The following is a 25,167-nucleotide window of genomic DNA, read 5'->3' as shown; positions in this document are numbered from 1 at the left end:
AGCACACCTTCCTGTATAACTCTGTGTTCCCTTAACCTGCTTTATTTTTCTGTATTTCCTATGACTATCCAAAATTCATATCTTTATTTGTTTAGTTCTTAGAGATGCAATAAGTATAGCATAGTGGTAATGGTCACAGACGATACAGCCAAGTTGCCTGGATTCAAGTCTTAACTCTGCTATTTACTAGTCCCATAACGTTGGGCAAGTTATGTTGTCACTAATTTGCCTCTTCCTTAAAATGGGAATGCCTCAAATATATTTTGAGGATTAAATGAACAATATGTGTAACTTTCTTTGAATGATATTTGGCATCTGTTACTATTATTGTCCTCACTGGTATATAAGCTCTATGGAGACAGAATTCAAGGTATTTCCAGAGCATGGTAAAGCATCTAACCCACAATAGGGACTTCATAAATGCTTCTTGAATTAATTTATGAACAATTCTGGGCACATGCCTGCTGAAAGTGGGGAAAATATCCTATACAAACACAGTGAAAAGCCAGCAGGTGAACAAATAAAGAGTTTAAAAATCACAATGGCAAATTTATTAGTTGAGAAAGCTGAACTGGTTATGTGAGTTTTGTAAATGTAAATGCATATGTACTAGATGTGGCAAGAATCGGGGGAACAAGATGTTATTAGGGTTTCTGCCTATAGGATACTTCCCTAGAGGTGAACAGAGAAAAAGTCAAAGAACATAAAAAGAATCTGGCAACTGACCAACAATTGCCGTTGGCAGGACCAACTGGGTCACCAGCTTTCCCAGGAAACCTTAACCTTATTTTGGGAAATGTTAAATCTGATGGGAGCTGAGAGAAGGTAGATTGTAAAGGACAGACTTTGAATTACTTTTACCCAGTTACAGCTTCAAATGACATTGGATGTTAAGTTTAAGGAAGCGAAAACTGGTATTCAAATAAAGAAAAATACTCTCAGTTTTGCACAATAGTATGTCCTAAGTGTTCAGTTTTTAAAGATCATCAATACATTTTCCCAATATTTAAATCTATCATGCAAGAAAAAGAAGTGGTGAGCTGGGAAATGCCTTCTGAATACACTTGATCTAAAGGTTGAGGATAAGTATCAGAAGAGAAGAGAACCAAAGAGCGCACACACGTCTAAGACGGGTTACTGCAGGTGCATCCAGGGAAAGCTATCCCCTGTTTGAGGACTTTTCAGGGGGTATAATGTCCCAGGTTGTTGCTGAAGTTGTGTAGATGACTTTTTCTACCCACATTTTCCTCCTATCCCCATGATCCCTCCACTCCAAAGGGAAACTGGAAGTGCTGAGATCATCTATAACCAAATGAATAAGTCTGTCTAAATACCTGTTGTGAATAATTGTCCCTTCTCTTCTACCATGAAGGCAAGTCTAGGTCTTAATCATCTTAATCTGTTTTCCCCAACACAGCAGGTAAAACAGACAGTAAATTTCTGCCAAATAAAATTTACTCACATCTTTTTGATAGGGATTTTTTCTGAAATCAGCACTGAAGTATCAAAATGCAATTTAATCCATTAAATTCACTTCAATTTGTTGAGAATTACATAAGGAAAATTTTTCCATTTCAAAATGGGGGGACCTTTATAGTTCCATCTCACTGATCCTCTAGAATTCTCTTCATTTGTCAGGCAGTTATTGATTGTAGTTCTGTGAACTTATTTCGTACTAGTCAATTCAATCCTGGACATTGAAAATGTAGCTCTAGAATTCTACCCCTTGAGTATGTCTTTTAGATTATGTAACTAGAAATACCAAAACTATGTCCTGTCACTTTACCTTAATTGAAATCAAGATATAAAATATTACTAATGATTATTTGTTCCAATGCTCACTGGTAATGCTGAGCTTGTTCCTGTTTCACTGGCCTAGCCTCTGACCTGTCTGAAATTTGTAGATGAACTTCACTACATTGTTTTTATTTTAACACTTCTATTAAATAAGACATCATTTTATATGCATTATTTGTCCCTCTACATGTCAATTTTGTTGACTCTAAACTTACAAATATAACAGTTCCCATAATAAAAGTGAAGGAGAAAAGTCTTCATTCATGAGGTATTGTGAAAGTGGAATGTTTTAGAGATGTGGAAGCCTGACGGCATAATTCTCAGACAGGAAGGCAGTGTATATAAAGGCCAAATTCCCCTTATCCAGTCTGGAAGTGTGCTGCTTGTGAACATCCAAATATGGAGGAAAGAAAGTTTTCACAATGAACTTCCAGCTTCCACCAGCTTCATGTGGCACAAAGATGTTAAAATACATCACAGTATATTCAGGAAATTGTTTAGTCATACCCTACCACTGCCCCACCCATGACACTGAGACGCATCAAGTGGCTTGGCAAATATTGGCAATGACAGGCCTAGAAAACAGAGTCAGAATCCGGGCCTTAGAGAGTTGGTGGTTTGGCAAGGCAGTTAGGCATTCCAACAAATCTAAACGGAAGGGTTGGGTTGGCCTCAGAATCAGGGTAGAGAGACGTGAGGGCAAGCAGAAATCAGGCAAGCAGAAAAGAACTAGGAAGATCCACATGCCAAAGGGAAAAGCAACAAGTAAATGGGACATTTACAGAATCTGACTTGGTAGTGAGAAGAAGAGAAGCTCAAAAATTATAACAGCAAAATAACCTAAATTGTGAATGACCAGGATACCCACATCAAGGAAATGTTAATCCTGTTTTAATGTTTTAACAAATCATTTATTCAGATTATCATTTACTGAATTGTAGCTCAAGAGGTTTAGATAATGATGTCACAACTTCTAACTTGTTTTGAAAAGCCACATTAGTTACGGATAGAGTCCATCCAAGGGGGGATAAAAAGGAAAGGGGCAGAGAGATGAGCAAATAGTGGAATTAAATAATTTTAAAATGTTAAGATCCCAACCTCAATGATGTTCATCTTTCCTTAGCTCTGAACCTAGTTTAAGTCATTTGTTCATGCTGAATTGCATTTTCTTCTCATGTCCTTACGAGAGTCACTTGTCCGATCCCTGAAGTAATGAGACTTTTATGACTAGTGTTGTTACTGTCATAGATACATTTTTAAAATCTAGTAAGAAATAAAATGTACTTAAAATATCATGCACTCCTCTTGTAAGTATTCCATTCTCATTTTTACACATATCCTTGAGTTCAAAATGTAATTCTTTACATCAGACATAAATCTTATTTCCGTTCACAAAGTAAAAAAAGAAAACTAACTTCCCAGATAGTCTGTAATGTTTTCCTGTGTAATTAACACCTCATTCACAGTTGTGTGTGCCAGTCAAGGCCCTGTCTCCTCTTTCTTGACATTTCCTTGATACCTTGTTTAGGCCAAGCTGATGCCTAAGAGTGTGCAAAATACACTTACGGAAACGGGAATGTTTGAGAGGAGTCAGCTGAATTACCGTGACCTGACAGCTTAGAGAGAGTACTTAGACATATGTTTCATTTTGTGGGTTTGGGGCCTGTGTGCCATCCTTTAAGTCCAATTAATACTGTAACCTCATCTTCATCATCATCCTCATCAACAACAAAAACCATCTGTCAAATGAATACCAATAGTCCATTATTTGCATTCTTCCCTTCTTAATGCTCCTAAGAGGGTCAAATGTTTATAAATCAAGTGTCTAATTTAAGATACATGTTCTCTCACACTGCAAGTCATCCTGGAAGCATTAGATTATTTTTACTGTTGAAAATTTGTAAATGTCATTTATTTAAATAGGCTTGTCTCTTTTTTTCTTGCTGTTAATAGTGACCCTCTGTGTCCTTGTGCACAGAAAATGCAAGTGGAATCAAGGTTTTAGATCATGCAAATAAAATCATTCCATTGTGGGAATCTCATGGTTTCATTTTTTAAAGTTACATTGAAATTTAATGTAGATTCAGAAAAATGTGTATGTCATAAGGGTACAGCTTGATGCTTTTTCATAAAATGAACATACTTATGCAACCACCAGGTAGTTCAAGCAGCAGAACATCATACCCCTAAGAAACTCCTCTCATGCTTTCACTTTCCACTCCCACGTGGGTAACCCATTATAACTTCTAATAGGATAGATTAGTTTTGCCTGTTTTGTTCTTTGTGTAATTTGATCAACATTATGTTTATAAGAAACATTTATATTGTTGCATGTAGTTCAATTTCATTCATTTTCTTTGCTGTCAAATATATACTTTTCCATTTTATGAATAAACCAAATTTTTTTTTTATTTCTACCTCTAATGGGTATCTTGATTGTTATTTTAGATTTTTAAACAAACTTATATCCACAGTTAAAAGGTGATTACGCTTTTCTAAAGGATGCACACTACATATTTTGGAGGTTTTCCTATAGACATTATCCAACATTTTTATATAAAAAATGGAGAATTGGAGAGAGGGTAGTGGAAAGGCAGTGAGGAAAGGAACTAATACTTATTAGAACTACCATGTACTGGACATTTTGGTAAAAATAGTTGTTTTCTTTTAAATTGTGGCAAAAAATGTATAACATAAAATTTACCATCCTTACCACTTTTAAGTATACAGTTCAGTAGTGTCAAGTATATTCACATTGTTGTGGAAAGGATCTCCAGAACATTTTCATCGTGCAAAACTGAAACTCTATAAATCTTAAACAACCCTTTTTTTTTCCTCTTCCTTTTCTTCAATCACTGGTAACCCCCATTCTATTTTCTGTCCTATGAATTTGGCTTCTTTAGATACTTCATATAATTGGAATCATAGAGTATTTAGTTTTCTGTGACTGGCTTATTTCACTTAGTATAATGTCCTCAAGGTTCCTCCATGTTGTTGCATGTGACAGGATTTTCTTCCCTTTTTAGGCTGAAAATATCCCATTGTATGTTTGTACAACATTTTATTTATCCATTCATCTGTTGGTTGACATTTGGGTTAGTTCCACCTCTTGTCTATTGAGAATAATACTGCTATGAACATGGGTATGCAAATATCTCTTCTTAAAACTGTTTCCAATTCTTGGAGTATATAACCAGAAATGGGATTGCTAGATCATATGGTAACTGTATTTTTTTTTTTTTTTGAGACAGGGTCTCACTCTGTCACCCAGGCATGAGTGCAGTAGTGCCATCTCGGCTCACTGCACCCTCCGCCTCCTGGGTCGTAGTGATCCTCCCACCTCAGCCTCCTTAGTAGTTGGGACTACAGGCATATGCCATATGACACCATGCCCAGCTAATGTTTGTATTTTTTTTTAGAAATGGGGTTTTGCCATGGTGCCCAGGCTGGTCTCAAACTTCTGGCCTCAAGCAATCCACCCTCCTCAGCCTCCCAAAATGCTAGGATTACAATTTTACAATCCCATCAACCTTGCACAAGTGTTCCAATTTCCCCATGTCCTTGCCAATGCTTGTTTTCGGATTTGTTGTTAGTAGCCATCCTACTGGGTGTATGCAGTAGGAATTTTACAAGTGATCTTTTTATTCCTTTAACAAAGTTGTTGCAAAGTATAAGTACCATTTTACATCAATGAAATCTTAGCACAAAAAGATTCTATAAGAGAAAAAATGGGGCACAGAGATTTTCCAGTCCAGGTGCTCTTAAACTTGACAATGAGCATTTTATTCTCAAAGTTCCACATAATCACAAAACAAATTGAATTCTTTTATTCTGAGCTACAAGATATAGACTTACAAGATATAAGGTGCTCTACAAGATTGCCTGACTTTAAATATGAAATAAGAGCTTTAGTTTTAGAGTGGTGGTTCTCATAACATGGTCCCCAGACCAGCAGCATCAGCATTACTACAAACTTGGTAGAAATGCAGATTCTCAGATCTCACCCCAAACCTACTGAATCCAGAACTCTGAATAGCCAAGCAGGTGGCACACTCCTGTAATCCCAGCTACTCAGGAGAGGGGCTAGCTGTGTTATCATGACCTGACAGTTTAGAGAGAGTACTTAAATGCATGTTTCATTAGTGGGTTTGGGGTCTGCATACCATCCTTTAAGTCCAATTACCACTTTAACTTCATCTTCATCATCATCATCCTCATCAACAACAAAAACCATCTGTCAAATAAGTACCAACAGTCCATTATTTGCATTCTTCCCTTCTTAGTGCTCCTAAGAGGGCCAGGTGTTTATAAATCAAAAGTGTAATTTAAGATAAATGTTCTCTCACACTGCAAGTCATCCTGGAAGCATCAAGTTTAAAAAAGAACTTTTTTAAGCTTTTTTTTTATTGAGACAGGATCCATGATGGTCTTGAACTCCTGGGCTCAAATGATCCTCCTGAGGTTTCCTATGACTGATTTATTTCACTTGGTATAATGTCCTTGAGGTTCATCCATGTTGTTGCATGGGCCAGGATTATCTTCCTTTTTAAGGCTGAAAATATTCCATTATATATATGTACCTCATTTTGTTTATCCATTCATCCACTGATGGACATTTGGGTTACTTCCACCTCTTGATCCTGAGGAGGATTGTTTGAGACCAGCATGGATCCTGTCTCAAAAAAAAAAAAAAATTCTGCGAGTGAGGCACAGCAATCTATTTTAAACAGCCCTCCAGGTGACACTCATGCATGGTCAGGTTTGAGCAGTCCTAGGTTTAGATCATTAGGCAGATATCTAAAGTGTTGTCTAATAATCTCCACACAGTTGCCAAACAGAAAACTGACATATTGAGCACTTTCAGGTTTCCAGGGCAACTTGATAGAGTAAATCTGTGCTTTGCACTTTCTACCACAGTTTTCAGGAAAATGTTGGATTAGCCCAGTTATAATAATGCTGAAATACTAGATCTCTATCCATCTGAAAGTTCACCCAAACACTAATTTATCAGCGTTGCTTCTGAGCAAATGGCTACCTGAGAATAGTCACCCTAACCAGGAAGACCTCTTCCAGCTCAGCAGATATCTGACTTATCTTCAGGATTTTCCCTCCACCCACACCCAAGTCCCCACCTTTTGTCTCACTTTTGGGTCTAGACAGAGCCCTGTAATGAATGGACCAAAACAGCCAGAGATAGAAGTGAAAGCAAACGTGCAAACATTCCTCCCACTGGCATCGGGAGCCTTCTTCCTGGGCCTGCTATCAACCTCCGCAGGCCCTGGCCCCAGGTATCCTCATCCACACGAAGAATGCTTCGTGTGAGGCATTCTGTCCACTAATTAGGATACCTTGTACACATAATGGTTCATCATTGATTTCTTGCACCACGGGAAGAACTGGAGACACTTTATGTCTTTGTTTCCTATGAACAAAGATTCGCAGATTAGATTTTCCTCTGAAAAGTGGGGGAATCTGATTTTAATCCTAGGAAGGGAGTTGTGGTTTATGCCTGTTTTCTTGGCATAATTATTCATAAAATACTCCCCCAAAATGTCCTAGCTTAAGTAGTAAAATTCACCCTACCAAAAATCTACTGTTAGCTCCTTTTTTAAAAACCGGAACATTTATTGTGTGACTAATCATTGAAATTCTTAAGATAAACTGGATGCTACAACAGCTGCCCTTTTGGGTTTAGACGTTTTTCCTTCTCAGAATCCATGCCTGAATCTGCAGTATAGAATGTTCGGGTGCCTCACTCGACCAGTCCTGGTAGTATTTCATCTTTAAGCCTTGGCACTTCAGTTATACTTCCTCTTGTGCTTAGCAGGGCAGCCACATTTGCCACAGGGTGACTTCTGAACGTGGCAGGCCTTAGAGCCACAGTGGTGGCACAATGTATGCATCTTATTGTGACACTTTTCAGACAATGACGCTACCTTCAGTATCTTGCTTCTGTGGCCAAGACCAAAGAGTGTTGTTAGCTCTTAGGTAGGCTTTTGCCTTTCCCTAATGTTTTTAAGTAGAAGACAGATGATCCTTCAGAGGAACAGGAGACTGTACGGCGGTATTCGGTGCAGCTTGGGGCCTTGAAGAAGGGAAACAAGAAAAGGGAGTTAATTCCCAGGGCTCCTTGGAAAGAAGAACAATGATGTCTGGGAGTAGGCATGGACTATTATGTTGATAGAAATGTGGCCCCTAAGAAAGGTTCCATTTCCCACACCTGTAATCCCAACACTTTGGGAGGAGGCCAGAGCTAGAGAATCACTCCAGTCCAGGAGTTCAAGACAGCCTGGGCAACATAGTGAGACCCTGTCTCTAAAAAAAAAAGATTGAGAAAAAAAGAAATTGTGCCCCGCCTGGACCCATAACTCTCTTATGCTCTAAAGCTTACACCTACATTTCTCATCCATCCACCCCTCTCCTCTGTCCTCCACAAGTCACTTACACTTGAGACTTTAGTGTCAAGAGTTTCTCCCAAAGTAAATCTTGTTTCTAGTACAGATTGAGCATACCTAATCTGAAAATTCGAAATCTGAAATGCTCCAAAATCCAAAACTTTTTGAGCAACAACATGACACCACCAGTGGAAAATTCTACACCTGACCTCACATGACACGTTGCAGTCAAAACACAGTCACAATTTTGTTTTATGCAAAAAATTATTTAAAATCGTGCATAAAATTACCTTCAGACTATGTGGATAAGGTATATATGAAACATAAACGAATTTTATGTTTAGACTTGGGGCCCATCCCCAAGATATCTCATTATGTATATGCAAATATTCCAAAATAAAAAAAATTCCAAAACACTTCTGGTTCCAGCCACTTTTGGACAGATGATAATCAACCTGTATGTATTTGGTGGTAAGCCTAACAAAAAGGTAACTGCATTGCTTTGTATAGCACATCTTTAAAAATTGTTCAAATCTGATTTAGGAAAGTTCAAGCCTAGAAACCAGGTTTAATGTGAAAATATGTGCTGGCTAACGTTGTGTGCACATAATATGTTTCAATTACTTAACAACCCTCAAAAATATTTTACCTGCATGTCCACTCAGCAAAATGAGCCTTCTCTCTGCCCTTTTCCAGCATCCCACACTGACACTCTGACACTCTGACAATGGCAAGGCTGGCTGAAATCAGCAGTGATATGCAGGAATCTGGATGCTTGCCCTCACCATATCCTGAATCTTGGATGCTTTTTACTCCTCATCTTAACATGTGCCAATGTTATGTTACAATATCTGATATTTGGTTTGTTTCAACATTAACTCTGTGATAAAAGTTAATCAATAGCCTCATTTTCCCTGCTTCCTGCCCAAATCAATACACATGTCTCCTTTGAAGAATGGGGAATGTAAACTAAAGTTGATCCTATGGTTTTAACTTACCTCAACCGAATGCATGCTTAAAGAAAGAACCAATCACTTACTTAGATACCATTTATTTAGTTTCTTTGTATTCTTGTGAATTAATAAATTACAGTGCTTCCACCTTCTAAGTAAACTTTTTATCATTGATTAGTCCTCAGGGGCTAATTTACTTATATTTACTAAAATACCAAATATATTGATTTTCAGAAAATGTAAACTGCAAGACTAGAACACGGCATACTTGTGTATAACTTGTTTTAAGTATACAGAATATTAAATTATATGTTCATTTCAATCTTACAATCCTCCAAAAGAACTGCATGGTTTAGATCTGTAAAATGAAAGATAAGAGAAAAACACTACTATTAATAATTATATTTATGTTTTTAATTTTTTTTTTTTTTGAGACAGAGTCTCTGTCTCCCAGGCTGGAGTGCAGTGGCGTGATCTCGGCTCACTGCAACCTCTGCCTCCCGGGTTCAAGCAATTCTCCTGCCTTAGCCTCCCAAGTAGCTGGAATTACAGGCACACACCACCATGCCTAGCTAATTTTTTTTGTATTTTTAGTAGAACCAAGGTTTCTCCATGTTGGCCAGGCTGGTCTCGAACTCCTGACCTCAGGTGATCTGCCTGCCTCAGCTTCCCAAAGCGCTGGGATTACAGACATGAGCCACCATGCCCAGCCTATGTTTTTAATTTTTAAAAAATTTTAAATCTGTTCTGTAGATGTTAACTAGGGCTATTTATAGACAAGGATGCTGTTTTCATATGAAGTCTTTGATGGTATCACCTTAATTTCCCTTCAGAAACAATGGACACATTTCTCATCCAATCACAGCATTGTATTTGCTTGTTGATCTCTGAAAACTTACTCTCCTGTTTCAACTGGCGTTTAGACCTCCTATCTCATTCCAAGAGTAGATGAAAATCAAAGGAATCAGGCAACTTTGCCTGACATTTTCAGAGCAAGAAAATTGGTGAATAAAATGGGCCTTTCTGTGCCTACATTTATAATTCTCCCTCAAAAAAGCATGGAAAAGATCAACGTAATATTTTTACTTTATAAGTATCAATAAGCCTTAATATGTACTGACAGTTTACCAATATGATAATCAAATAGAACTGTTAGTAACAATGAAATAGAGTGACCATATTTAGAAAACATATGCTCATAAATGCTTCTCATTCAAAATGTATGCTTTCAATACCTAAGCTTACTTCCCTCTGTTAAAAATTTAAAAAATAAAAAATGTTTAAGAAAATAATTTTATAATATCTAATGAAATGCTTTTTAAATGTTATTAGATTCACGGGTACAAAAGATGTTAGCACAACATCTTGCGATTGGAATTTAGCTAGTTGTGAACTTGAGAGAGTTAATATTCGGTTGTAATAATGAAGATTAACATGCAAGAATTATACATTTTAGTTCACTTATAAAAACAACTTAACCACCTTAAGGGAAGAAAAGAGCTAATGTGCTTCACACAGTATATGTAATTACAATAGGGCTTAGGGCAGTGCTTTTCAGATTTTAGTGAGCATAAAAATGCAGATTCGTGGCTCCCACCCCGGAGATTCTAAACCATGAAGTCTAGGATGAAGTCCAGGAATATGCATGTTTAACACCCAATCTCACCCTCAAATAACTCATACAAAATTACAGTTCAGGCCCTTCTTGGAGAACACCAACTTAAGATGACAGATGTACTTGTTATTGCATCCAAAACCACAGAATCATCAGATAAAATACCCATCTTAGACCATCTTTCATATACTTTATATTACTTTGCTAAAGAACCAAGGTAGGTAGCATTTAAAGGACTGCTGATAACAGTTAAGATTTATTCATTTCAGGTACTATACTTCTCATTATGGTTCTTAAAAATTGGCCCACAACTTTTAAAATTAATTGATGTTTAAAAGTCATGAGAAATTGGAATTGTTTCTTAACTTTCTGTTCATTTTTAATGTCTTCAATATTCCCATTGAATATTGTTTGATATTAAAATGTAATGGAGTCACAGTATTTATCATCTGTTCTTCTTTGGTTTCAAGGGAAGAAGAGGGAAAACAGGACCTCCAGGAAAACCAGGACCCCCAGGACCACCTGTGAGTAAACAATACAATGACTGTCCCTTTAAAAAGTCACTCTTTATGTCTGTGTGTTTACCTAAGGATTATTTTACTCCCCTGTGGATAATGGTTTCCTTCTTTCTACTGTTCAGAATGACTCGTTTCAGCATTTGGATGAGTAGTTCATAGTCTCTATATTCCTAACACCATCATCACCACAAACCAAGAGATGAGGGAGGCTGGTAACCATCCACACACCTCACCCACTTGTTTATTACACAGATGGCAATAACAGTAGTGTCTGCTTGAACATCCCAAGCCAAGTGTCCAGACAGATGAATCCTGTTCTGAACCTACCTGAACTCCATCTTCTCGATTTCTTAACATCCAGGCTGTTAGAAAATCAGACATCTGGGGAAGCATATCCACTTTTCTTGATATGAAACTATTTTGTTAGTATAATTTCATGGTTTGGTAAAAAGTGCTATAAAGATCATCTAACCAGTTAGTTTATCTGGATCCTTTACCCCGAGCTTCTAGGGAAAAAAAAAAAAAAAAGTATTCAATTTCTTGTAGTTGTGGTAACTCTGCAGCCTATGAGAGTCTGGTTTGTGTCCAAGCTGCTCCACTGACACTGCACTCTCTGTCCAACAATCTCTGCATCGCAGATTCCCTGAGCACTTTTCAGGCTTCATCTGACTTTACTGCTACACAGGAATGTATAGCATTGACTGCTCTCTCCTTGAAACTCCCTATTCTCTTGGTTTAGCGACATTGGGTTTTTTCCTCCCATGCCTGGGGCCATCTTTTTGTCTCCATTAACAGCTTTTCTTCTGCCCCCTATATGCTGGATGGATTAATGAATGCCAGTTTTTTATTTCAACTCAGACACTGTTCCTGAGTTCCAGGCTGGTACATCCCATTATTTTTTAGTATCTCCACGTGGAAATCTCTGGCTACCACAAAAGTATAACGTCCAAAACTAATCTCTAAAAATAATCCTAGATGTTTTTCTTCCTCCTCCTCATCTAAACAGTTTCTAAATCATATCAGTTCTACATCCCAGCAGCCCACAAATCCTCTCCGTCTTCACTGTCACTGCCTTAGTTTAGACCTTTGTCAATTTGAACCTACATATTTGAAGTCATCTGAGAGCTGGTCTCATTGCCTCTACCTTCTCCAAGTGGAGTAAAACCTCTAAATCACGACAGCATCCAGGTGGGCTTGGATGGCTTAAAATTCTCTAACAGCTTAAAACTATTTGATTTTAAATCCCTCAGTCGCTTCTCTTTTCTTCAAGACAGATGGATTCCACATCCTCTACATGCCATTCTGGGCCCTTCATGGTTTGCCTTTTACCTGCCTTGGCCTATCTTCCTCTATGCCCTTCCTTCTTTTGTAATCAGTCATCTTCCTATTGGGAGATCCCACTCCCAATGTTTAACATGGGTTCTTTTCTGTTTCCTAAGTGTCTCAGCTGGGTTGAGAAATAAAGGGAAAGAGCACAAGAGAGAGAAATTTAAAGCTGGGTGTCCGGGGGAGACATCACAATGTTCCCATAGCTGTAAAACCAGCAAGTTTTTATTAGCGATTTTCAAAAGGGGAGGGAACGCACGAATAGGGGTGTGGGTCACAGAGATCACATACTTCACAAGGTAATAAAATATCACAAAGCAAATGGAGGCAGGGCGAGATCACAGGACCACCGGATGAGGAGAAATTAAAATTGCTAATGAAGTTTCCGGCACGCATTGTCTTTGATAACATCTTATCAGGAAACCGGGTTTGAGAGCAGGTAACCTGTCTGATCACAATTTATTAGGTGGGAATTTTCCCATCCTAGTAAGCCTGGGAGCACTATAGGAGACCGGGGCTTATTTCATCCCATCGGCTTCGACCATAGAAGACACCTTAAAAAGGGGCCGTCTATAGGCCTACCTTCAGGGTGCATTCTCTTTCTCAGGGATGTTCCTTGCTGAGAAAAAGAATTCAGTGATATTTCTCCTATTTGCTTATGAAAGAGGAGGAATATAGCTCTGTTTCCATCCGGCTCACCAGCAGCCAGTTCAAAGTGACCTCTCTTGTTCCTTGAACATCGCTGTTATCCTGTTCTTTTTTAAAGATGCCCAGATTTCGTATTGTTCAAACACACATGCTCTGCAAACAATTTGTGCAGTTGACACAATCACAGGGTCCTGAGGCGACATTCATCCTCCTCAGCTTACAAAGAAGATGACGGGATTAAGAGATCAAAGACAGGCATAGGAAATCACAGGGGTATTCATTGGGGAAGTGATAAGTGTCCATGAAATCTTCACAATTTATGTTCAGAGATTACAGTAAAGACAGGTGTAAGAAATTATAAAAGTATTAATTTGGGGAACTAATAAATATCCATGAAATCTTCACAATTTATGTTCTTCTGCCGTGGCTTCAGCTGGTCCCTCCGTTCGGGGTCCCTGACTTCCCGCGACATCTTCCCTTACTGTTTCAAAAATGCTATGACTTGCAAATGTTCTCCAATAGGCCTGTATATGCTTCTCTGTATCTCATGACTCAGCTCAAACATTTCTCCTATAGAGCCTTTGCCAGTGCTCTCAGCATTTGAGGTTTCCTCCCATGGTACTGTATGTTACACCGCCTACAGATATAGCACATTGCTTTGGACTCTTATTTTCCTCATCTGACCACTGCACCGTGACTGTTTTGAACCTCTGTTTTCCCACCATAGCATGTGATTATTGTTTATTTAATGACTGAGTAACAAATGAATATGTTTTGTAGACGAAAAAATTAAGACCAGGTAAGTGCCTTTCTGAAGACCAAAAAACACCCTGCACCACCACTAGAGGGCCTCAACCCAGTACCTTAGGAATCTCTTAGGATGTGCTCACCTGCCAAAAATGAACATGATTACTGTCCTGTCATTGATTTCATTTCACTGTAGCCATTCTAGCGGATTGTCCTATTAACAGTGCATTGGGGCCAATTGATATTTATTATATAAAGGCAGATTGGGGGGATGAGGGATGAGGAAGTATAAGCCGGATATCTGCATTAGTCTATTCTCACACTGCTATGAAGAACTACCCGAGACTGGGTAATTTATAAAGAAAAGAGGCTTATTTGACTCACAGTTCCACAGGCTGTACAAGAGGCATGGCTGGGAAGGTCTCAGGAAACTCCCAGTCATGGCAGAAGGGAGAAGGGGAAGCAAGCACATCTTCACATGGCAGCAGGAGAGAGCGACTGTGAAGGGGGAAGTGCACTTTAAACAACCTAATCTCAGCCGGACGCGGTGGCCCACCCTGTAATCCCAGCACTTTGGGAGGCTGAGACGGGCAGATCACGAGGTCAGGAGATCGAGACCATCCTGGCTAACACGGTGAAACCCCGTCTCTACTAAAAAAAAATAAAAATTAGCCGGGCGAGGCGGCGGGCGCCTGTAGTCCCAGCTACTCGGGAGGCTGAGGCAGGAGAATGGCGTGAACCCAGGAGGCGGAGCTTGCAGTGAGCCCAGATCATGTCACTGCACTCCAGCCTGGGCAACAGAGCGAGACTCTGTCTCAAAAAAAAAAAAATAATAACCTAATCTCGTGAGAATTCACTCACAAGACAGCACTAGGGGGATGGTGCTAAACCATTAGAAACCACCCTCATGACCCAATCACCTCCCAGCAGGTTCCTCCCCCAACATTGGAGATTACAATTTAACATGAGATTTGGTTGGGGACACAGAGTCAAGCCATATCAGTGTACTAGCATCTAGTCTTGAAAGGAATCAGTTTTGTTGATTTTTATTTCAAATTTTTAGACAAAACAGAGAACACATTGTAAGATCTTTAAAATAATTGTTTCGTGCTTTAAAGAAGAAAAGCTGGTGAATGCTAACAGGCAAGATTAGACCTTTGTGTAGTTTTCTAAACCTATGGTGCTGCTTTTAAGACAGGATAATTGTTGTCTCAAAGGAAGAATTTGAATGTTGAAGGCCTTTATGACAAGCTTGCCAAATGTCTAGGAGAGAAGAAGATTACACCGAATTCTAGAATGAGTTCTCAACTACAGATCAAATGAGTTTACTGAAGAGTTCAGAAGATTAAAAACCATGTGACTGTATAATAGGATTTATAATATTCAATTCCACAGACTTTAGTTTATTGCCAGAGTGTTTGGAGGAGAGAGGTGCTTATTTTATTTCAAGTATAGATTTAGAACTTAAACTCAGCTATAGGTCTGACACACAGTGTTCATTAAATCCTGGGAACATAGCATTTTTAAAAAGTGGTTTATTAACTTTTTAAATATAACAAAATACCCAATTTGTTAGAAAAATTAGGAAAAATCTATGCAGAAGACAAAGTATTTACTTTGGTGGCATGATCTCGGCTCACTGCACCCTCTGCCTCCCAGATTCAAGCAATTCTCTAGCCTCAGCCTCCCGAGCAGCTGGGACTACAGGTGCCCACCACCACACCCAGCTAATTTTTGTATTTTTAGTAGAGACAGGGTTTTACCATGTTGGCCAGGATGGTCTCGATGTCTTGACCTCGTGATCCGCCCACCTCAGTCTCCCAAAGTGCTGGGATTACAGGTGTGAGCCACCGCGCCTGGCCAGTAGTCACTATTTAAAAAGTATCAGCAGAGCACTTGTTATCTCTTAGGATGTCCCAGGGAGCTATTTGTATTTTATTACAATTTACAAATAGCTTAAGAGATGTTCCCCCTTAATTGTGGACGTTTTTAGATCAAAGCATTGTTGTTTTTCATTTATTTGTCTTTTCCAACATTGGACCCTTTGTGACATGCACCCTACGTCATAGCAAGAAGGAAGGCAAGAAGAGAACAAGAGATGGGTTGGTAGGACCTATAATTTTTCTAATTGTTATTGGAGTTAGTGTATGCCTCACCGCAGTGGCCAGTATGTGAGGATCCTGAAGCATGTGTTAGAATATCTTATGACAATATGAAATGTATTTTTTAAAAAATTTTAATTTTGTCTCCTTATCAAACAGTAATTAAATACTATGTAATATCCCTCAAATAAGTGAATATTTTATGTAATTTAAACATTATGTTTGAGCAATTAGTCTTTGGGAAAGTTGGAGGGCGACTTTATTCTAGTCAGTGTGATTGCAAAGAACAAAGGAATAGGAATTACCAGGAGGCATGAATTTTTTTATTTTTTTAATAACAGCATACTTTATAAGAAAATGTCCTTCCCTTTGGGGGTTTAAGATGTTTCTGAAATCAAACATAGTGTTGTTATTTAGGGGAGTGTCAGTGAAGACTTTAAAAATCTTGAATTGAAAGGAAATTGAATTGAAAGGAATCTAAGTCTCTGATGGCCTGAAGCAATTCAAATAATTAAAGTGTTTTAACGAGTCCTTCTACTTGATTATTTGTTCTGAAGCCAAATTTGTATATTCTCACTTTCTTATGAAACGTTTGCACCAAAAGGACAACTTGTTTACTAAAAAAATTTCCTACAACTAGCTAAGTGTATGTGTTTGTGTGTGTGTGTGTAAGAGGACAACGTTTTGTCCCGAGATATTTTATCTCCTACGGAAAAAAGATTTCTAATAATGGGAAATTTACTAACAGTAGTTTTATTAAACTAACATTATTAAATTATCTTTGTGAATCAGTGTTTCATGGAAAGTCATATATATCACTCCAATTTAGCACCCCATATTCAATAGCAAATTTTTGTGTCTTTAGGAAAGACTTATTTGAAATTTATACACATGCAATATGCATATAATGAAACTGTTCTTATTCAGAGTGCTTGTCATTGAGCAGTGACTAACCTGGTTAACAGAGTTAGCCACATGTATTTTTGTAAAGTATTTGTCCAATTTCTTGTTAAAAACCAGAGCTGATCTTACCTATGCAAAGGAAAAAGCTCCCAAAGTCTCCCAAATAACTTCTGCCATCTTGTCCTAAATGAATATTCTTCACTGGAGGGAAACTATTACATAGCGATCTCTTGGATTTATTTCAATACATAAAGATTACAACTGAGAACAGTTTTTCAGTATGAGAGGGCTAAGCATCTCCCGCGGGAAGGAAATAGCACTAACATCTGAGGAAACAGTTTCAGAGGAGAGACGGATGAAGCAGACAAGGAGAATTTATTACCTAGCTCTGTATTAAGTACTGTATTTCCAGTGTCTTAGGGAATCCTTACAACTCTCTTGAAAAGTAGAAATTATCTTCATTTTATAATGAGGTAAATGATACTTGGAAATGTCAAGTAACTTACCCAAGCTGACACAAGCAGAGAAGACAGAATTGAAACACAGGAACTGATCCCTAAACCTTTGTTCTGCCAGACTATAGGTGTGAAAGACAAGCTTCTAGTTTACAATTCGACTAAGATTAGTCTTCTTCAAACATCATACATAGAACGGTGTTTGATTTTGCCATGGCAATGAATGGCACTGTGCTGACTCCGGACAGCGAGATGGTATAGGATAGCATAGGATGGCAGTGAGGAACTTAGTGCTTCTCCTCACTAGCCTGTCCTAGAACAATTTTCTTGATGTTTCCTTGTCTCCGTTTTCTTTTCTGTAAATTTGAAATAATAGCACCTACCCCACCTGCTTTTTCCCACAGTGGCTACAAGGGCCCAATGCCATGGATGTGAAAGAACTTTCTTCTAAATGTAAAGCTCTATTTAAATGTAAGTTAGTTCCACTGTTATTATTCCGAACACCCATTCACACTGTAGATAGAAGAGATTGTCTTCAATCAGTAATTAGACCAACACTTCTTTTCTCTCTTTACAGTTTTCCAAAAATCTAGTTAACAGAAATTTGAATGTCTATCAATGAATTGCGGAAATAAAAGATCCCTTTGCATATGGCACGCTTATTCTAGATACATAAATCCACTCATGAAGAGATACAAAAGTTATTCACAATTAGGTAACAATAACAACCAGGTCTAAAGAGTCAGTGATGCTCTTCTCCTGAGATTTGTAGCCTCTTCCTTGCTTGTGGGGCTTGTTCCTTTACCTTCTGAGCTGTTGCGTTTTATTAGTTGTGATGTTCTCTAAGTCTCAACTGTCCTTCCTCACACTCCAATAAAAGCTTATCTTTTTAAAAAGCCTTCCAGTTATCTGAGTAGCATAAGCAACGGAAAGTAATAGACTTATGTTATGATAATGAGACTTGGAATGCCTTCGTTTATTTCAAAGTATTCTGGTTTCTAGTTTCTTTAGAAAAGAGAGGAAAGCAGCTGGAAATGAGGCGAAGCAGGAGAGAAAGTAGGAGAATTTAACTAATGAACCATTAAAGGAAGTAGGTATTAGCCCATCCATTTGACATTACTTCTCATTCATCATTGCTGGAAAAAGCGTTTATTAAAAACCACATTAATTTTAAAATGTGTTATTATTTCTTTCTGTTACAGGCAAGGCTTTTTATTTTCTTTCATTTTTTTTTCTTCTGGTATTGTTTTTATGCATTGTTTCATTATTGCAGTATGAGAATTGAGCAGTGGGCTCCATTTGTCACTTTTGTGTGCATAGCAATTTAGGTTGAAAGCAGAAATTCAAAAAAGTGTGTAACATGGGGCAGCAGCTCCATCTACTGTTTCCGTTGGAAAAGCTGTAGTTAAAGAATGACTAGCTCTTTGAAGGATGTCAGGGGAGTGGAAATTTTTCGATGTTTGAAGTTTATTATAAATCCATATGATTTTTTAAAAATTATTTTGAGGCTTTTGTTGCATTTATGCTTACCTTGAAATTTAAATGTAAATGCCTTTTCATCAGCAGTCATTTTCAATGTCAACTTGATGCTCTTTTGAGGTGAAAATCCATACCTACTTCACTGATCTCTGAAATGCCCTTCTGTTGTACAATACCAATAAAACTCTGCAGTATTAATTTTGTAGGAGCTTACTCCAATGAAATGTATGCTTCTTTTCTAAAACAATTCTGATGTAAAACATGTACATTCTTGCTTCTATTTTAATTTTAACTTCAGTGTAGAACTTCTTCTACCTTTAAAGCATGAATCATTACACAGTCCTGAAAGTTACAATTAAACTAATTGTAAATTAAATTAATCAGTTTGCACAGTTAAAAGAGTAAATTTAGGGTGTAAAATTTAATTCATGTACTAAACACTTATGGGCTATTGACCATGTATTAATCACTATTACAAACATTGAATATACAGTGGTTAGAAACACAAAGCAACAACAAACTACAGATAAGGTCTCTACCTTTCTTTATAACTTACTCTCTGTGGTAAGGCAGTACACCAATGGTTAATAAGCAGTTAAATAAATAGACAAAACAATTTTGGTGTAGAGTGAAGTGCTATGGGTGGAACAAACTGGGTAATGTGATAATGATTTGGAAGGAGGAAATGTTCTCATTACCATCTCATTGAGGTGGTCCAGGGAGGTGTCTCTGAGCAGAAGACATTCCTTGAGAAGGAGCTGGCCATGTGAGGGCCAGAGCAAGAACTTTCTAAACAGAAATATCAGGACTTGCAAAGGGCTTCAGGTGGGGAAAAGCTTGATGTATTCAATAAATAATAAAGGAGCTAAGAAAAGAATAGTGCCAGAAAAGATTTGGGAGCTGAATGGCTTCATCACATGGGGCGTTCTAAGAATAGAAGAGAAGGGTTGGCAGGGAGGGCAGCTGGAGAGATACAAGTAGCCATGAAATAACCAGTTATATCTCCCTTTTGTAAGTGTGTGGGGGGTGTGTGTGTGTGTGTGTGTGTGTGTGTGTGTATGTGTCTGCAGTGGTTTTATTTTTTTATGTGATGAAATTACTGTTCCTACTGATTCAAATAAATTATTGAAGGTAATATTATTTTTAGCCCATTATCTTTAGTCTTCGAGTAGATAGGAAATAGGCTTGTTTGCTGAGAGAAAACAAGAAAATTGACAAAGGTATGATTGTAGCCCATTTAATTTCAGTCTTGACTGAATCCACTGGATATCACATTGGTCATTAGAGATGGAGAATTTCATCACATCTAAGTCTTTTCTTTTTCCCCACAGCAAAATCTGATGTTTCCTTTCTGTTAGGCTATAGGTTAAGCCAGTTGAACAGTTGTGGCAATGAAAATACATGCCCTCAAAACACCATAGGACTAAGTGCCTTCCAGCACTTGTGCCCCGTTATCCATCACTATTCTCAACTTGAGTATCTTCCGTCTCCAACTTTATTTACTATGCACTGAAAACTGAAAGTGCAAAATTATTATTTCCAGTATATAGCAAGATCCACCTCTAAAACAATTTAGTGTCCCGAAACACATTTTTGGACTGCTGAATAAAGCAGATGACAGAAACTGTGTCAAACATTTGATTACTTGTTAAAATACCCTCAAAATACCTTGAATGTGACTACATGCATTTTGAAGCTCATCATGTATCAATAGGAATCCAATTCAAATTCTTAACATCCCTTCTAGAAGCTTTGAACTGATCAGGGCTTTGTCATGTTTCTCAGTTTTCCTTTCAGCAAGAGAACCACAATCTCTTCTGTCTATTAAATGACTAAAGTCTGTGCAATGTAATATCTTCAGAGAAAATGAACCTAACAGGTTGAGTCAATGGGAATAGGAATTTCATTTCTCAAAAAAAAGTAAGATGACACTTTCTCAGATTTAAAAATATGGACACATAAGACCTATAAAATGGAGACATGGCTAATCATGTTTATTGCCACTTGTCCCTCATGGGGGTAATGGTCCCAGACAAAACAGCTGTTCCCAACATTGCTAAAATTCCAGTGTCACCTTGTGTGACCACAGAATACGTAGACATGCATGTGAGGCAGCTGGGGGTATCAGGTTGAGATTTTGAAAACTAGCTCTCAAGTTTTATTTTCTAATTATTTCTCTTTTTCTCTCCCTATGGACAGTAGCAGGACATTATTACTCACTTTCCGAGTTCCTATGTTTTTTACTAATAGTGGTAACATACATTATGGTTGAAAAGAATATTATATTTGTACAGTCACTGACTGCCTGTTTCATCTTGTGTTATGTTCTTGAAACCCACTATTAAGACATCTGGACTGACATGTGTTATTTACAGCAATGGTGAGACAGAATATTTGAAATCCTTGATCTGTGGTCACCAAACTTGTAATTAGTTGTGATAGTGCCTGGATTAAACATCATTTCTTTGTGTCGGGTAAACATTAAGGTTTGAGAAGTCAAAGGCCAATCAGATTTATTAGAACCTTAATTTGCAGAAAGGGAGATTTGTCTCCTAAATAATCTTATAGTTTGCATTTGATGACATAGTTTCCAAGAGGATCTCCATACTGTATTTAATTTTACTGCTGTATAACTTTGCAAGGTAGGCAAGAAGAGATTATTTTCATTCAATAAGAAAATTCGGGGTCCTGACGAATAAGGGGCTCAGCTCAATTTGTGCAGTCGGTTTTCTCTGCAGATCAGTAACTATAGCTTAGTATGATCGGAGGAAAGACTGAAGGAAATTCTGTAACCAGAGAAGCAACAAGTTTTCAGCATTGTCTATGGGACCTAAAACGTGGAAGAAAAGTTGGCAGAAAATAAGATTTGAAGAGTCTTCAGCTATGTCTGTAATGAATTCATGAAAAAGTAAAAATACCCACAGCAAATATGGCAAAATTGTTAATATTTGACAACACAGGATTGTGGACTCATTGGAATTTATATTATTTTCGGTACTTTTCAGCATGCTTAGAATAGTTCAAATTCATTTTAAGAAACAGGAAAAACATTCTATGGAATTAGTAACAGTGCATATCACTGATTACTTCTTCACTGGCTGATATCATCAGTATCTTCTCCTTTGACTGAAATCCTTTGTGGAATGGGGCCACGTGTTTTAAAACTAAAATTATTAACTATTTTTTTAGAACGTTCGTGAGCACACTCTCTATAACCATGGGGTTCAGTTGAGCCAAGAATTGTCATTTGTAGATTTATCATTAGTACAACCTATAGATAAGGGAGAAATCTTAACATCACACATTTGAGTTGAAAGTGAAGACCACAATCACCCAATTATTCCAGAGCTGTCCAGAATGTCCCCAGCTATTCGAGTTGCGCACTCGCTCTTGGCCTCTATGTAACTTGGCAGTGTGTAAGCCAGTGCCACCAGCCTGGTTATCTTAAGTCCCAGCAGTGTGCCTTGGAACTTGCATTTTCTCAACTCAGGAAGAGGTGTCATTCTACCAACACTTTTGAAGAGAATGAATGTTATCACTTAATTACAGTAAATGGAAACTCAAAGCATTCATAGGTGCAGGCTGCCTGTGGGGTCCATGTAAGCCAACTTTCCTCCAGATTTTGGTGGCATTTTGAAAAATTCCTGAGGTCAGACAAGGGGATGGAGGCACAGTTGTTCCTAAGGTATGATTTTTGTTGGTGGTGATCTTTTGAGGACACCACTGGATACAAATAATTTGTTTCACACATTCCCCTCCTTGCTAGTTTTCATGCCCCTATGGCTTTTATCACCTTGTACTGGGTCATTGATGTTGCATCTGTGGGTGGCAAGGCACTCTAAAGATTCCTGCTGCTCCTTATATTGCAGGACACTGACAAATAATAGTTTTCCTTTTTTAGGACATACTGAGGAAAGATGAGTATGAAACATTTTATGGATGGATAAGCAGAATGGCAGCATTAGGGGAGGAATCATTTTTTTTTCTAACTATCATGCCATAGAAATCAGTCAAAATGTCCCACTCTATCAATAAGGCAGTGGGCTTTACACCAATTAGGTTGATATCGGGGGAAATAAGCACCTTTAAAGATATTTTTTTCTGCCTTGGGAAGCAAAGTGTTAAAAAGCGTGCAAGCTTCCTAGCATAATTTAGAAAATCTGCTTTTATGAAATGGGTTAATTATACCCATTGAATGTGTTCACTGTCACAGTCTCATCCTCCCACTTCTGTTCCAAAATGACAAGTGAAACCAGGGACTGTGCAATTTTGGAAAACAATCAGATCACATATTGAGTATTTTGCTTATTCATACAACCATAAACGGCCTATGCTTGAGTTCCCTCAATTACACAGCTCAGTTATGCAGGCCAGAAGCAGACAAGCCCAGCTCAAGTGAGCACTTTCCTGGAATACACGAGGGAATGAGTTTGAAAAATGTCCAAAGTGGCAGATGTGAAAAATTCTCATTCAAGATCCAGAGCTGCCTTTGCTGCAATCCTTCACCTGTTAATCGCACTGCCTCTGAACTTGTGAACCAGGGATGCTAGCGATATCTTAGACTGAGACACTTAGGAGCTATAGATCTTTCAAGGTATGGTGCCAGTATATGCCAAGGTGGGGGAAAAACTAGTGAGACAAGACAAGATCATGGATCACAGCACTGCTCAGAATTTTCAGACATTCACCAAGAATAAGCATGTCGCTGCCAGCTTCCAACTAAACTGTTATTATCTTTTGTAGGGGAAATTCCCAAAAGATGTCCTTGATGAATGCTTAAACCATTGTACTGTATCACTTAAATTCTTCAGACTACTGCAATGCTAATACACAATCTCTCTTCCACAACAGAATACAATGGCACTATTGTAGTCTTAAGTGAAGGATATTTCATTTTCCCTGAGTGTGACAACTTTCCCACAACTGTTCTCCACTGCAATTTCATGCTCATTGGAGTTTCTGTGCACCAAAATCATCCCCAAGCAATGTACTCTCTTGATTCACTAGTATTTTTCCACCTCCTTTGATTATATTTATTTTTTCTTTTCTTCCACCATCTTATAAGTGCTAAGGTTCCTTAGCCTTCATTTGGCGTTATTGAAACCTCAAAAGTTATTTAAGTTGCTGGTTGAGATTGCTGACTTCCTTCCTTTTCCTTCTCAGCCTAACGCTGCTTGTTTCTTTCTCCTGCTCTTGTTCTAATAGAAGCCCTCCATGATTTTGAACTTCCCTGTGTCTCCGTGTTGTTCCTTTCTCTTACCCTTATCCTCCTCCCATTCTGGTCACTTTCCTCTTAACTCTACTTGTCATCCAAGTCTTTTTTTTTTTTTTTGAGATGGAGTCTTTCTCTGTCTTTCAGGCTGAAGTGCAGTGGTGTGATATCAGCTAACTGCAACCTCCGCCTCCCAAGTTCCAGCAATTCTCCTGCCTCAGCCTTCAGAGTAGCTGGGACTACAGGCACACGCTACCATGCCCTGCTAATTTTTTGTATTTTAGTAGAGACAGGGTTTCACCATGTTGCCCAGGCTGGCCTCAAACTCCTGAGCTCAAGCAATCTGCCTGTCTCAGCCTCCCAAAGTGCTAGCATTGCAGGTGTGAGCCACTGTGCCCGGCCCTTTCAAAAGGCATATCTATACCAAGTCTCAGACCCTTCTTTGCTTGGCCCTTGGTGATTGTGTGTCTCATTAATCCTGTGGTCTTTCACCACACAATGCCCTGCTCGATTTTTTAAAAACCAGCTTTAAGATGATTGGTATTTTATCTTCCCATCATCCTTCTCACTGTGAGGTGGTTTAAAGGAAAGAGTTAAAAGATCAAGGCCGTGGGGTCAGACAGACCTGAGTTGAAACCTAGCTCTTGTCTACTATTTATATGATCTTGAGTCCGATATTTAGTCTTTTGTTATGTGTAAAATAAGGAAACACCACCTCACTGGATTGCTGTAAGAGCTAAATGCAATAATGTATGTACCTGCCACACAGTTGTCACTTTCAAATGGTAACTATTGTTATCTATTAATATTTTTGTTATCATTTTCCTCATTTAATCATTATTTGCCATCTTCTCATTGTTTCTGTCTTTCTTTCCCAGGATTTAGGACCTACCATTTCCAAGGCAAAAGGGTTATTTTTTCTCTTTTATTATCACCTGCATGTAAATTTTTCTTCTATCTGCTTTGCTCCCCTCCTTCCTATTTTCCTCTGTTAAAGTATTTATAGAGAAACTTCAT

The 25,167-nt window shown here is 38.2% G+C and overlaps 1 protein-coding gene across 1 annotated transcript in view; it reads left to right on the top strand.

The window, feature by feature from the left end:
• Positions 1–25,167, top strand: part of COL19A1 (collagen, type XIX, alpha 1) — a 350,354-nt gene that overhangs the window by 217,838 nt on the left and 107,349 nt on the right. Inside the window, exon 16 of the mRNA XM_011969393.1 lies at positions 11,231–11,284. Coding sequence (XP_011824783.1) covers positions 11,231–11,284 — 54 coding nt within the window. The remainder of the gene's footprint in view (positions 1–11,230; positions 11,285–25,167) is intronic.

Source organism: Mandrillus leucophaeus, unplaced genomic scaffold (genome assembly GCF_000951045.1).
Source record: "Mandrillus leucophaeus isolate KB7577 unplaced genomic scaffold, Mleu.le_1.0 Scaffold889, whole genome shotgun sequence".
In the NCBI taxonomy this organism is placed as follows: domain Eukaryota; kingdom Metazoa; phylum Chordata; class Mammalia; order Primates; family Cercopithecidae; genus Mandrillus; species Mandrillus leucophaeus.
Note: the sequence above shows the minus strand (reverse complement) of the source record. Positions and strands in the feature narration are given on the sequence as shown.